General features: G+C 38.4%; 1 protein-coding gene across 1 annotated transcript in view; it reads right to left on the bottom strand.

The window, feature by feature from the left end:
• Positions 1-1,562: 1,562 nt before the first annotated feature.
• UPF3A (UPF3A regulator of nonsense mediated mRNA decay) overlaps positions 1,563-16,099 on the bottom strand; it is a 48,562-nt gene continuing 34,025 nt past the window's right edge. Inside the window, 2 exon segments of the mRNA XM_024117457.3 lie at positions 1,563-1,672; positions 1,675-1,898. Coding sequence (XP_023973225.1) covers positions 1,632-1,672; positions 1,675-1,898 — 265 coding nt within the window. The 3' untranslated portion in view covers positions 1,563-1,631.

Here is a 16,099-nt window from a genome sequence, read left to right as displayed (position 1 = left end):
CTGTACTTTACCTCTTAGAAGCAGCACTAGAGGTTTATTGAAATGTGTATTCAATGGAAAGGCTAGGTTCCAGGACACCTGGAAGACCGAGAATTTTTCTGACTATTTCTTGTTTAATTAGTCAAAGTTGCAAGACGAACCACAGCTTTATCGCAACCTATCAGTCAGCTCTAGATTAGAACCTTGAGCCTTTGGGGTGTTTCTCTGTGGTTATTTTGTAAATGGAGGTTATGGCTGAAAACTGGTGTGGCCTCCTGGTCTTACAAGGCAGCATGGTGGAGGGAAAGGGGTCCCTAGAAGCATCAGAATCACCTGATCACCTGCAGGGCGACGGCTGGGCCCTAGAATATCAGTAGTTCTGAGGCAGGGCTTGAGAAGAGCTGAGGCCTGGGGAACCACACTCTGAGCTTCACCACAGTAGAGCAGCTGGGTTTTCCCAGCTTTCCAAAGCTTTCTCATACTTTCAACCCAAAGCAAAGCTGTCAGTTACGATCAGATTTCACTAAAGTAATAAACACAGTCACTCACACTGCTTTAGTAACAAAACACGCCCCCGTCCCCCAACAAGCCCACAGGAAGGTGGGCTCCAGGGTGAGCCGGTCCAGCAGCTCCAGCACTGCCGACGACGGGAGCCCACCATCTTCTCACTTCTGCTCTGAGTGCACGTTTCAGCTCCATGGGAAGGCTGACTCCCCTGGGGCCTCCTTGGTCACATACAGAAGGACAGGGTGAGTTTGCCCTGCCATCCTGTTGGACTCGCACGTCACTTGGCCAGCGCAGCCCCCAGGCACACGCTAGGAGAAGACCGGCCCACGTCGGGGGGCTGCATTGACCGGACTGGCCTGGGCCACGTGGGCCTGGGGAGGGTGGGAGGGGCGGAGAGCTGCAGTGGGGGGAGGGGCAGGTTCTGTTCAGTATGGAGAAGGTGACAGTGATCACCCCCCAACTCTTCACTGGAGAGAACATACTTATTGTCTGTTACTTTAGATGACAGTCTCTGCCTATAATATTGAATTGCTCCATTTTATGTTTATGGCAAGAAGATTGTGAAAACAATTTAATGCTGGATTACTGACAGCCTAATGTATAAAAATTTTTACTTTTTAAAAGTTATTCCTTTGAGGATCTGATGAAAGCTTATAGAGACCATTCCACAGAAAAATGTATGACATGCTTATTCATAATATGATACTAATTTAGGGAACCTATGGATGACCACAAGAATAACAATGTTACAAGAGCACCCAACACGGATTTCGAGTTAAGAATTCCTGATTTAGGGGAACTGGTTCTGCCATTTACGACGTGGAGGATTTGAGGAAGACTGGGAGCTCTTAGGAGTTTCCACTCCTTTTAAGTGAAAGGAAGGGTATTGAGGCCTGTGAAGTCAGGAACTGGTCTGCTTTGCTCACCACGGAATGCTTGATGCCTAGAAAAGTGCCTGCCACACAGAGGCACGCAGTGACCATGTGATGAATGAATGTGATAATAACTGTCTCTCCAAAGAGCTGTTGTCTGGATGTAAAGAACGTCATAAATGGGAGTATCTACTCCACTTAAGCTAGGACTGCTCAATGGTGACTGTCTCTTCGGTGGGACAGGACTTTATTATAAAGACAGGTTCATCTGTGTTAAGAAGCACAGGTGCTTTTAAACTCAAGTGACTTTTTTAGAGTGGATGGGATCCACTTGGCCTGTCATAATTTAGTCTGTCTCTCAGTTTCTCTTTCTCACTGATATTTAGGGCAGATGGAGAAAGTGTTTGAGAAAGAAGTACTGGATTATTCTTTGAATCTGTGTCAGGGGAAATTTGATTTGCTAGTTCGCATGCCTGACAACATAATCCTTCAGATCTTCTCCTTTCTTGATTTGGATGACATTGGGCAGCTGTCAAAAACCTGCAAAAAATTCCAAAAGGTAAGACCTTAAGATAATTTTTACTGGTAAATATTACACAGAATTTCAAAGAGAAAGGGAACGATTTAGAAAATTTTAACTTCATATAATGACAAACATTGGGTTTGTGCAATAATAAAACTTTTTTTTTAACCTATAACCTAAAAAACTGGTTAAGTGACTGCTCAAGAGGAAAAAGTAGCACAGGAAGAGAGAATGATAAAGTGGTCATCTGTAAAATATAAGACAGTGAGGGTCACAAACAAAGCAATTCTAGCAAGAAGAAATATATCATGCTGCATTCCAAGGTAAGTGACATTTTTAAAAAGACACACATTAGAGAGAGTGTTGAAAATAGTACTTATATTGTTTCTACTCATGCTTAAACTTAAGCAAATACCCGAAACAGAAAAAGAAATTGCATAGGAATTCCTAAGTGCAGATTTTGCCATTGTTCTTCACGGGGAAACTCAGTAGCAGATTGATAGAGATCCTTGGGGAAAGAATTAGTTTTCAAATTCCTCATTTCAAATTCAAATGCCTCATTTCAGGCATTTATATACATTTGGTAATTATAAGCTTTGAATCCATTTGGAAAGAGAAGTAATGAAAATCTATTTTTTGTACATAATCATTGTTCAAAAATTAGAAAGAAAAGAACTAAAAATCATCTTAATCCTACCTTCAGTTGCTATTAAATTTTGGCATATTTCTTATCAGTATTTGTCCTAAAAGCTTGAGTATTTTTAAAGCTATTTCACTGTGAGGTTTAGGTGGTTTCTAGACCAAAATACATAAATAAAAATATTCAGGTAGTCAGAAATTCTAGTCATAAAACAATTTATTTGTAAGATAAATATTGGCTTAAAGATAAATTTTCTCATTTAGGAACGAGCAAGTTGCAATATAAGGTATTTTGTCTTTTTACTCATTTGAGCATTTATTCAATAAATATTTACTGAGTTCCACCAACTTGGCATAAACTGTAGTAAACATCTCAGTCTCTGCCTTCATGGGCTTGTCGTCCAGTGGGTGGGCCGTGGAGGAATGACAGGCCATGGGGTGGGGGGTGACGGAGTCTGCGGAGGTTTTACAAAGCAGGATTTAAAATGTGTATCAAAACATAAAAGCTCTACTTCCACAATGTAGTCTCAACTATTAGCCACTGTAAAAATGTTAGTAATTGGCACACATCTTTCCAAACATTTTCTATGCAAATGCAAACATCCTGTGAGTCTATAAAGGGTTTGAAGCACATTCTGCACTTTGGACTTTACCCCACACTGCGGAAAAGCTGGTGTTAGTGTTGCGCATTGTGGAGCTGTCACTTAGCCACGTCCCAGGAGGAACACCTGGGCTGTTCCAGAAAGAAGGGCATCTAACAGCTGGTGTGTCTATGTTTTGTAGCAGCAGTTCAATCTGTAGGATGCAGTATTAGGAGTTCCAATGCTGGGTGTAAGGATATTTCTATTTTATGTTTTGATAGATAAGGCAATTTAGCTTGAGGAATTTTTTAATAACATAAGAACTAACAAATCTCATTTGAAAGCTGACAAAATGATCCAAAAGAGGAACACTTGGGGGTCCAGGAGAGAGGAGCCATTGCTGCAGGCCACCACCATTGGGTTCCTTCCCTTGCAGTCCTTGGGTTTCCTGGGACAGGCCTGTCTCAGCCTGCTCAGGCTGCCATAACAAAATACCACAGACTGGGAAGCGTAAACAAAGACATTTATTTCTCACAGTTCTGAAGGTTGGAAGACCAAGATCAAGGCGCTAGCTTATTCGGTGCTGGTGGGGGCCTTCCCAGCTGGCAGACAGCAGCCTTCTGGCTGTGTGCTCATGTGGCAGAGAGAGCTAGTGAGCTCTGGTGTCTTCTTTTATAAGGACACTACTCCTAACGGATCAGGGCCCCATCCTTATGACCTCATTTAGTTGCTTCTTTACTTCAATACGGCCACACTGGGGGCTAAGGGTTCAACAAGTGAATACTGGGGTGGAGGGGGACACAATTCAGCCCATAGCAAGGCCTGACTCCAAACGTCATGGGTTCTACCACCTATTAATATATCCTAGAAATGCCAGCAGTTTGGTGTCCAAATAGCATCTCCTACATTGGCCCTCACACCCCAAACTGGCACAAGAATCCTCTGTCCAATCAACTGCTCCATTTTTTGATTCAGAAAAGTATGATCCTAGTGATGTAGGAAATGGCTACTCCATGAGCATGTGATGGAGTAATTGTATGTAGGCACACTGTATGTAACCTGTAGGCACACCGCTCAGGAACGAGCAAGTTGCAATATAAGGTATTTTGTCTTTTTACTCATTTGAGCATTTATTCAATAAATATTTACTGAGTTCCACCAACTTGGCATAAACTGTAGTAAACATCTCAGTCTCTGCCTTCATGGGCTTGTCGTCCAGTGGGTGGGCCGTGGAGGAATGACAGGCCATGGGGTGGGGGGTGACGGAGTCTGCGGAGGTTTTACAAAGCAGGATTTAAAATGTGTATCAAAACATAAAAGCTCTACTTCCACAATGTAGTCTCAACTATTAGCCACTGTAAAAATGTTAGTAATTGGCACACATCTTTCCAAACATTTTCTATGCAAATGCAAACATCCTGTGAGTCTATAAAGGGTTTGAAGCACATTCTGCACTTTGGACTTTACCCCACACTGCGGAAAAGCTGGTGTTAGTGTTGCGCATTGTGGAGCTGTCACTTAGCCACGTCCCAGGAGGAACACCTGGGCTGTTCCAGAAAGAAGGGCATCTAACAGCTGGTGTGTCTATGTTTTGTAGCAGCAGTTCAATCTGTAGGATGCAGTATTAGGAGTTCCAATGCTGGGTGTAAGGATATTTCTATTTTATGTTTTGATAGATAAGGCAATTTAGCTTGAGGAATTTTTTAATAACATAAGAACTAACAAATCTCATTTGAAAGCTGACAAAATGATCCAAAAGAGGAACACTTGGGGGTCCAGGAGAGAGGAGCCATTGCTGCAGGCCACCACCATTGGGTTCCTTCCCTTGCAGTCCTTGGGTTTCCTGGGACAGGCCTGTCTCAGCCTGCTCAGGCTGCCATAACAAAATACCACAGACTGGGAAGCGTAAACAAAGACATTTATTTCTCACAGTTCTGAAGGTTGGAAGACCAAGATCAAGGCGCTAGCTTATTCGGTGCTGGTGGGGGCCTTCCCAGCTGGCAGACAGCAGCCTTCTGGCTGTGTGCTCATGTGGCAGAGAGAGCTAGTGAGCTCTGGTGTCTTCTTTTATAAGGACACTACTCCTATCGGATCAGGGCCCCATCCTTATGACCTCATTTAGTTGCTTCTTTACTTCAATACGGCCACACTGGGGGCTAAGGGTTCAACAAGTGAATACTGGGGTGGAGGGGGACACAATTCAGCCCATAGCAAGGCCTGACTCCAAACGTCATGGGTTCTACCACCTATTAATATATCCTAGAAATGCCAGCAGTTTGGTGTCCAAATAGCATCTCCTACATTGGCCCTCACACCCCAAACTGGCACAAGAATCCTCTGTCCAATCAACTGCTCCATTTTTTGATTCAGAAAAGTATGATCCTAGTGATGTAGGAAATGGCTACTCCATGAGCATGTGATGGAGTAATTGTATGTAGGCACACTGTATGTAACCTGTAGGCACACCGCTCTCAACCTGGCACACTGATTTTTCTACCATGATAATAATTTAAATTATTTTACTGAAAATGCTATTACTGAAGAATACCATTCTTTCTATGGGATAGGCTGCTTACGTTTAAATTGACTAAGACTTTTTTTAAAAATCTCTTTTGTGATATAAGGTTACTTACGTATTTATTTTTCGTTTAGATGTGTAGCAATGAAGAATTCTGGGAGAGATTTAGAACTTCACAGGATAAACATGCTTTTGATACAAAGAAGATAGGGATAACCATTTACAAGAAACTGCTAGCTTTCCACCAAAATGCAGCCTGGCAGAAGTGCACACAAAGAAGACAGACAGCATTTTTCTAAACTTAAGTGACAAAATTAAAAAATAATGATTAAAACTGAATTTTCATGTAAAAATAACTACCAGTAGACCTTGCCTATAGCTAAGATTGGGTTGAAGCAATTATCTGGTAGATTTAAGTGGGAAAATTTGTTTTTTAAAAACCCTCTCGACTCTGAATAGTGTTCTGAAAATAAACTCATTTTTCTTTTTCTTTACTGCTATTAATCTATGAACAGATCAAGAGGATCAAATACCTACTTAATTCTCCACTTTGACCTAATACATGTCCTTAATTTTAAAGATAGGAAGAACAGAATAGAAAGCAAATCTGCTTAAAGTATAGATGATTATATGTCTTTTCATCAGAGTTAAGACAGACACCAAAATGAGAATTCAGTGAAAGAGATGAAAGTGAATGATCCTTTCTCATAGTGTGATGTGAAAAAATTCACGCCCTTGTCCGTGTGGATCTTCCACATGTGCAGAATTCACTCACCCCATAAGGAATGAGGTTGGGGAAGAAACAGTGGGCTGCTGGGAAGTGGCTGGAGCAGCCACTCTCCTTCCTTGGATTTGCTGGATTTGCTGCAGAAACATCTGCAGGTGTTTCACTGCCTTGGGATTTATGAAGTGGGAGAAGATTACTCAGTAAGTACTACTATTATTCAGCAAGCAAAAACTTGTTTCCAAAGATGGTAAATGAGATCCTTCAAAGGGCCTATATTTCATGTCAGATTTGAGGAATTATTTCAGTTGGTGTCTATGATTTACTAGCAAGGCTGAGAGCAATGAAAATCCCAATAGGCAGCTCCTCTCCTTTGTTATGTTCATGTTTAGAATATAATTATTAAAATTACTAAGTAGTTGAATAAAACCAAGGACTGAAATCCAAAATGAGAAACAACAGAAAACATTAAAAGAAAGTTTTGCAGAGGAATTACGAAGAAGTGAAACAGGAGGCCAACCCTCACTTGAGCCCTCAGTCACACGGAGAACTCGGTCCCTCCCCACGACTGTCAGCTGTAATTCCACGGGATGTGTCCACATGAACGGTAATTCTTTCCTTAACATTTTTGCCATTTCTTAGACATATGATAAACTCAAAGGTTTCTGTAATTGGTAATAAAAACTTCACACATATGTGAACAGCTTTTGATCTTACCAGCCACAGGTTGCTAGACATCCCCAAACCTCAGACACTGTGCATGCCCTGCCCAGCCAATCTGAAAGCCTACATTGGGAAGTGTCTACCAATATAAAGAGGTGTTACTGTTTTAAAACAGGGGTCTCAAAGTGAGTTCTGATAATCCCTGAAGAGGTACCTTAGGCACCTTTCAGAGGGTGTTAACTATTCAATACTTTTGTATTTATATATTTTTCAGCTTTATTGATATATGATTGACAGATAAAAAATTGTGATATATTTAAAGTGTACAATGAGATGATTTGATATATGTACAGTATGAAAGGATTCCCACTGAGTTAATCAATATACACTCATTGCCTCACATATTTACTTTTTTGGGGGGGGTCAGAATACAAGTTCTACTCAGCAAATTTCAATTGTAGAATACAGTATTATCAACTACAGTCACCATGTTATACATTAGATCCTCAGACCTTACTCATCTGATAACTCAACGTTTGTACCCTTTTACCAACCTCTCCCTACTTTCGCCATGCCCCAGTCCCTGGCAGCCACCATTCTACTCTGTTTCTATGAGTTCAACTTTTTTTTTAGATTCCAAATATAAGTGATACCATGTAGTATTTGTCTTTCTCTGTCTGGCTTATTTCACTTAGCATAATGCCCTCCAGGTTCATCCATATGGCTGAAAATGGCAGGATTTTCTTCTTCTTTAAGGCTGAATAATATGTTGTTGCATATAGATAGATAGATAGAGATATATCTATAGATATCTATATCTATATAGATATCTCACATTTTCTTTATCCAGTCACCCATCGATGGACACTTAGGTTGTTTCCATACCTTGGCTATTGTGAATAATACTGCAGCGAACATGGGGATACAGATGTCTCTTCAATATCGGGATTCTGTTTCCTTTGGATACACACCCAGAAGTGGGGCTGCAGGATCATACGGCAGTTCTATTTTTAATTTCTTAAGGAACCTCTGTACTGTTTTCCATAGTATGTATCCGTTTACATTCCTCCAACAGTGCACCAGGGCTCCCTTTTCTCCATACCCTCGCCAACACTTATCTCTTGTCTTTTTGACAATAGCCATTCTGGCAGGCATGAGGTGATATCTCATGGTGGTTTTGATTTGTATTTCCCTGGTAACTAGTGATATTGAGCACCTTTTCATGTATCTGTTGGCCATCTGTATTTCTTCTTTGGCAATATAATATGTCTGTTCAGGTCCTTTGCCCATTTTTAAACTGGGTATAGCTCTTCCTTGACTTATGGTGGGGCTATATCCCAATTAAGCCATCATAAGTTGAAAATATCATCAAGTCAAAAATGCATTTAATACACCTATCTACCAAACATCGCAGTTAGCTTACTATCTTAAACATGCTCAGAACACTTACATTAACCTATGGTTGGGCAATCATCTAATAAAAAGCTATTTTTAATATGGTGTTGAGTATCTCATGTAATTTACTGAATACTGTACTAAAAGTCAAAACCAGAATGGTCGTATGGGTACAGAATGGTTGTAAGTGTATCGGTTGTTTAGCCTTATGAGTGCCTGGCTGACTGGGAGCTGCAGCTCACTGCCACGGCCCAGCATCATGAGAGAGTATTGTACTGCGTATTGATAGCTGGGAAAAGATCAAAATTCAAAGTTCCTACTGAATGCATATTGCTTTCACACCATTGTAAACTTAAAAAATCACAAGTCAAACCATTTTAAGCTGGGGACAGTCTGTAACTGGTTTGGTTTTTCTTTGCTGTTGTGTTGTATGGGTTACTTGTATATTTAGGGCACTAACCCCTTACCAGACACGTGGTTTGCAAACATTTTCTCCCATTCCATAGGTTGCTTTTTTTTAACCTCTTCTATTGTAATTTATTTTTTATTATTTACTTATTTTTCTTAATTTTTTTGGCTGCGTCAGGTCTTATTTGCGGCACACGGGGTCCTCGTTGTGGTGCGCAGGCTTCTCTCTAGTTGTGGTGCGTGGGGTCCAGAGCGCGTGGGCTCTGTAGTTTGCCACACGCAGGCTCTCTCATTGAGGCACGCGGGCTCAGTAGTTGTGGCACGCAGGCTTAGTTGCCCCACGGCATGTGGGATCTCACTTCCCCAACCAGGGATCGACCCCGCGTCCCCTGAATTGGAAGGTAGATTCTTTAACACTGGACAACCAGGGAAGTCCCTGTAATTTATTTTTAAACATCACTTCCTTCACAATTATTTGAAAAGGTGTTTAGTTCAGATATCTTTTTTTCAAATTAATTTTTATTGGAGTATAGTTGCTTTACACTGTTTAGTTTCTGCTGTACAGCAAAGTGAATCGGCTATATGTATGTATGTATCCCCTCTTTTTTGGATTTCCTTCCCATTTAGGTCACCACAGAGCATTTAGTAGAGTCCCCTGTGCTATACAGCAGGTTCTCATTAGTTATCTATTTTATACATATTAGTGTATATATGTCAATCCCAATCTCCCAATTCCTATTTTGTTGATGGTTTCCTTTGCTGTGAAGAAGGTTTTTAGTTCCATGTAGTAGCATTTGTTTATTTTTGCTTTTGTTACCTTTGCTTTTAGTGTCAAATGCAAAAAATCTTGCCAAGACCAATGTCAAGGAGCTTGCCCCCTATGTTTTTTTCTAGGAGTTTTGTGGTTTCAGGTCTCATAGTCAAGTCTTTAACATATTTTCAGTTGCTTTTGTGTATGGTGTAAGAAATTGCTCCGTTTTCATTTGCATGTGGCTGTCCAGTTTTCCCAACACCATTTATTGAAGAGACTATCCTTTCCCAATTGTATTCTTGGCTCCTTTCTTGAACATTAATTGATCATATATGTATGGGTATATTTCAGAGCTCTCTATGCTGTTCCATTGCTCCATGTGTCTGTTTTTCTGCCAATACCATACTGCTTTGATTACTATAGCTTTGTAATATAATTTGAAATCAGGGAACATGATGCCTCCAGCTTTGTTCTACTTTGTCAAGATGGCTTTGGTTATTTGAAGTCCTTTTTGGTCTTCTTTTGGACATTTTAACAATATTAATTCTTCCAAACTATGAACATGGAATGCCTTTTCACTTATTTGTGTTTAATTCTTTTATGAATTTTATAGTTTTCAGTGTATAATCTTTTACCTTCTTGGTTAAATTTATTCCTAAGTATTTAATTCTCTTTGACACTATTTAAATGGGATTGTTTTCTTAATTTCTCTTTCTGATAGGTGCATTTCTATACACTAACAACAAACTGATTTCTGTATACAGATTTTGTATCCTGCAATTTTACTGTTTCCATGTATCATTTCTAACAGATTTTTTGTGGCATGTTTCGGGTTTTCTATACATAATATGTCATCTGCAAACAGAATATTTTGCTTCTTTTTAATTTGGATGCCTTTTATTTCTTTTTCTTGCCTATTTGCTCTGGCTAGGACTTCCAGTACTATGTTGAAAAAGAGTTATGAGAATGGGCATCCTTGCCTTGTTCCTGATCTTATGGAAAAAAACTTGCAGCTTTTCACTGTTGAATATGATGTTAGCTGTGTGTTTGCATATATGACCTTTAATATGTTTAGGGACATTCCCTCTGTAACCAGTTTCTTGAGAGTTTTTACCATGAAAGGATATTGAATTTTGTCAAATGCTTTTTCTGTATCTATTGAGATGATCATGAGTTTTATCCCTCATTATGTTAATGTGGTGTATCACACATTTACTGATTTGTGTATATTGAGCCATCCTTATGTCCCTGGATAAACCCCACTTGACATAGTGTATGATCCTCTTAATGTACTGGTCAAATCAGCTTGCTAATATTTTGTTGAGGATTTTTGCATCAATGTTCATCAGGGATATTGGCTTGTGATTTTCTTTTCTTGTAGTGTCTTTGCCTGGCTTTGGTATCAGAGTAATGCTGGTCTCATAAAATGAGTTTGGAAGCATCCTGATCTGTTCTATTTTTTGGAAGCATCTGAGAAGGATTGGTATTAATTCTTCATTAAATGTTTAGTAGATTTCACCAATGAAGCCATCTGGTCCTGGACTTTTGTTTGTTGGGAAGTTTTTGATTACTGATTCAATCTCCTCACTAGTCATTGTTTAGATTTTCTATTTCTTCATGATTCAATCTTGGCAGGTTATAGTTTCTAGGAATTTATCCACTTCTTCTAGATTATATAATTTTTTGGTGTATAATTGTCCATAGTTGTTTCGAGCCTCAGTATCTGTGTTATCAGTTGTAATGTCTCCTATTTTCATTTCTGACTTTATTTAAGTCTTGTTTTCTCCCCCTTAGTCTAGCTAAAAGTTTATCAATTTTCTTTTTTAAAAATAACACAAAAACCCAGTTCTCAGTTTTATTGATCTTTAAAAAAATGATTTTTATTTTTTAGTCTCTACTTCCTTTTTTTCTGGTCTGATCTTTGTCATTTCCTTCTTTCTACTAACTCTGGGCTTAGTTTGTTGTTCTTTTTCTGGTTCCTTGAAGTGTAAAGTTAGGTTGTTTATTTGAGGTCTTTCTTTTTTCTTGATGTAGGCATTTATCACTATAAACTTCCTTCTTAGAACTGCTTTTGCTGCATCTCATAAGTTTTGATGTGTCATGTTCCCATTTTCATTTGTCTCAGATATTTTTTGATTTATCTGACCCATTGGTTTTTCAGAAGCATGTTGTTTAATCTCCACACATTTTTGAATTTTCCAATTTTCTTCTTCTAATTGTTTCTAGTTTCATACTATTGTGGTTGGAAGAGATGCTTGATATGATTTCAATCTTCGTAAATTTATTAAGACTTGTCTTGTGAACTAATATTTGATCTATCTTGGAGAATGTTCCACGTGCACTTGAGAATGTGAATTCTCCTGCTGTTGGTTGACATGTTCCGTTAGATCCATCTGGTCTAATGTGTAGTTTAAGTCCAATGTTTCCTTACTGATTTTCTGTCTGGATGATTATCCATTGTTGAAAGTGGGTCTTGAAGTCCCCACTATTATCTCATTGCTGTCTATTTCTCCCATCATATCTGTTAATATTTGCTTTATATATCTTAGGTGCTCCAATGTTGGGTGCATAAATATTTATAATTGTTAAATCCTCTTGAGGAATTAACCCCTTTATCATTGTATAATGACCTTCTTCGTCTCATTACAATTTTTGACTTAAAGTCTTATTTTGACTGATATAAGCATAGCTAAACCTACTTTCTTTTGGTTTGCATTTGCATGGAATATCTTATTCCATCCTTTCACTTTCAGTCTGTGTGTGCTCTTAAAGCTGAAATGAGTCTCTTTGAAGCAGCAGAGAGTTGGATCTTTTTTTTTTCATCCATTCAGCCACTCTTTTTTTCTTTTTCTTTTTTTTTAAATTGATGTATAGTTGATGTACAATATTACATAAAATACAGGTGTGCAACATAGTGATTCACAATTTTTAAAGGTTATATTCCATTTATAGTTACTATAAAATACTGGTTATATTCCCTGTGTTGTACAATAATACATCCTTGTACATAAATATTTTGTACATAATAGTTTGTACCTCTTAATCCCCTATCCCTATCTTGCCCTTCCTCCCTGCCCCTCCCCACTGGTAACCACTAATTTGTTCTCTATATCTGTCAGTCTTTCTTTTTTGTTTTATTCACTAGTTTTCTTTTTTAGATTCTACACATAAGTGATATCATACAGTATTTGTCTTTCTCTGTCTGACTTATTTCACTTAGCATAATGCCCTCAAAGTCCATCCGTGTTGCTGCAAATGGCAAAATTTCATTCTTTTTTATGGCTGAGCAGTATTCCACTGTGTGTATGTATGTGTGTGTGTATATATATATATATCCCTTCTTCTTTATCCATTTTTCTGTTGATGGACACAGGTTGCTTCTGTACATTGGCAATTGTAAATAGTGCTGCTATGAACATTGCGGTGCATGCATCTTTTTGAATTAGCGTTTTCCTTTTTTTCAGATATATACCCAGGAGTAGAATTGCTGGGTCAAACGGTAGTTCTATTTTTAGTTTTTTGAGGACCTCCATACTGTTTTTCACAGTGCCTGCACCAATTTACATTCCCACCAACAGTGTATGAATAGGGTTCCCTTTTCTCCACATCCTCACCAACATTTGTTATTTGTGTTCTTTTTGTTGATAGCCATTCTGACAGGTGTGAGGTGATATCTCATTGTGGTTTTGATTTGCATTTCCCTGATGATTAGCAATGTTGAGCATCTTTTCATGTTCCTGTTGGCCATCTGCATTTCCTCTTTGGAAAGATGTCTATTCAGTTCTTCTGCCCATTTTTTAATTGGGTTGTTTGTTTTCTTGATGTTGAGTTGTATGAGATGTTTATATATGTTGGATATTAACCCCTCATTGGTCATATCATTTGCAAATATTTTCTCCCATTCAGTAGATTGTCTTTTCATTTTGTTGATGGTTTCCTTTGCTGTGCAAAAGCTTTTAAGTGTAATTAGGTCCTATTTGTTTATTTTTGCTTTTATTGCTCCTTGCTTTAGGAGACAGAGCCACAAAAAGATTGCTACAATTTATGTCAGAGTGTTCTGCCTATGTTTTCTTCTAGGAGTTTTATGGTTTCTGGGCTTACATTTAAGTCTTTAATCCATTTTGAGTTTATTTTTGTATATGGTGTTAGAGAATGTTCTAATTTGACTGCTTTACGTGTATCTATCTGGTTTTGCCAGCACCACTTATTGAAGAGACTGTCTTTTTGCCATTGTATAATCTTGCCTCCTTTTTTGTAGATTAATTGACCATAAGTGCATGGGTTTATTTCTGGGCTCTATATTCTGTTCCATGGATCTGTGTGTCTGGTTGTTGTGCTGGTACCATACTGTTTTAATTACTGAAGCTTTGTAGTATAGTCTGAAGTCAGGGAGCATGATACATCCAGCTCTGTTCTTAAGATTGTTTTGGTTATTTGGGGTCTTTTGTGTTTCCACACACATTTTAAAATTGTTTTAGTTCTGTGAAAAATGCCGTTGGTATTTTGATAGCGATTGTACTGAACCTATAGATTGCCTTGGGTTGTATAATCATTTTAACAATATTAATTCTTCCAACCCATGAACACAGTATGTCTTTCCATCTGTTTGTGTCATCTTCAATTTCTTTTTTGTGTCTTATAGTTTTCCAAGTACAAGTCTTTTACCTCCTTATATAGGTTTATTCCTAGGTATTTTATTCTTTTTGATGTCATGGTAAGTGGGATTGTTTCCTTAACTTCTCTTTCTGATAACTTGTTGTTAGTGTTTAGAAATGCACAGATTTCTGTGTATTAGTTTGTATCCTGCAACTTTACTGAATTCATTGATGAACTCTAGTAGTTTTCTGGTGTCGTATTTAGGGTTTTCTATATATAGATAGTATCATGTCATCTGCAAACAGTGACAGTTTTACTTCTTCCTTTCCAATTTGGGTTCCTTTTATTTCTTTTTCTTGTCTGATTGCTGTGGCTAGGACCTCCAATACTCCATTGACTAAAAGAACCACTCTGTCTTTAGATTGGAGAATTTAGTTCATTTACATTTAAAATAATTATTGATATGAACTTACAATTGCCATTTTGTTAATTGTTTTTCTGGCTGTTTTGAAGTTCCTTTCTTCCTCTTTTGCTCTCATGCTTTCTGATTTGATGATTTTCTTTAAAGGTATGTTTTGATTCCTTTCTCTTTATGCCTTGTGTATCTACAACAGGTTTTTGCTTAGTGGTTACCATGAGGCTTACATAAAACATATTCAAACAGTTCACTTTTAGGTGATAACAACTTAACTTCGAATGCATACAAAAGCTCTACATTTTTACTTTCCCATCTCACATTTTTTTCTTGATGTCACAATTTGCATCTATTTATATTGTGTAGCCATTACCAAATTATTGTAGTTATTTTAAAACTTTTGCCTTTTAACCTTTATACTAGTTATAAGTGATTTACCCACTACCATGACAATATTAGAACATTTTGAATTTAACTATATATTTACCTTTGCACCAGTGAGTTGTATACTTTCATATGTTTTCCTATTGGTAATCAGTGACCTTTTGTTTCAGCTTGAAGAACTCCTATTAACATTTCTTGTAAGGCTAGTCTAGTGGTGATGAACTCCTTCAGCTTTGTCTGGAAAACTCCTTATTCTCCTTCAATTCTGAAGGACAACTTTGCCGGGTATTCTTGCTTGGTGTTTCCCCACCCTCCCCCCTCCAGTATGTTGAATATAACATCCCACACCCTTCTGACTTGCAAAGTTTCTGCTGAAAAATCCACTGACAGTCTTGTGAGGGTTCCCTTGTGCATAACAAGTTGCTTTTCTCTTGCTGCTTTTAAGATTCTGTCTTCTTTAACTTTTGACAATATAATAATACGTCTCAGTGTGGGTCACTTTGGACCCATCTTATTTGGTATTCTTTAGGCTTCCTGTATCTGGGTGTTTCTTTCCACAGGGTGTGGAAGTTTTCAGCCATTATTATTATTTTTAAAATAACGTTTCTACCCCTTTCCCTCCCTATTCTCCTTCTGGGACCCCCTGTAATGCACATATTGGTCTTCTTGTGGTATCCTATAAGTCCCTTAAGCTATCTTTACTCTTTTTTATTTTTTATTTTTCTTTTTGCCCCTCTGACTGGATGAATTCTACTGCCCTACCTTTGAGTTTACTGATCCTTCCCTCCACTCGATTTAGTCTGCTGTTGAACTCCTCTATTGAAATTTTCAGTTTAGTTATTGTAAGATTCAGCTCTATGATTTCTGTTTGGTACTTTTTAACATTTTCTATATCTTTGTTGAAATTCATACAGTGTTCATGCATTGCTCTCCTGACCTCAGTGAGTACCTTTGTGACCACTATTTTGAACTCTATTGGGTAAATCACATATCTCCATTAAGATCAGTTTCGAGGGCTTCCCTGGTGGCGCAGTGGTTGCACGTCCACCTGCTGATGCAGGGGAACCAAGTTCATGCCCCGGTCTGGAAGGATCCCACGTGCCGCGGAGCGGCTGGGCCCGTGAGCCATGGCCGCTGAGCCTGC

The sequence above is a fragment of the Physeter macrocephalus genome, chromosome 13 (genome assembly GCF_002837175.3).
Source record: "Physeter macrocephalus isolate SW-GA chromosome 13, ASM283717v5, whole genome shotgun sequence".
In the NCBI taxonomy this organism is placed as follows: domain Eukaryota; kingdom Metazoa; phylum Chordata; class Mammalia; order Artiodactyla; family Physeteridae; genus Physeter; species Physeter macrocephalus.
This window is presented reverse-complemented; position numbering and strand designations above follow the sequence as displayed.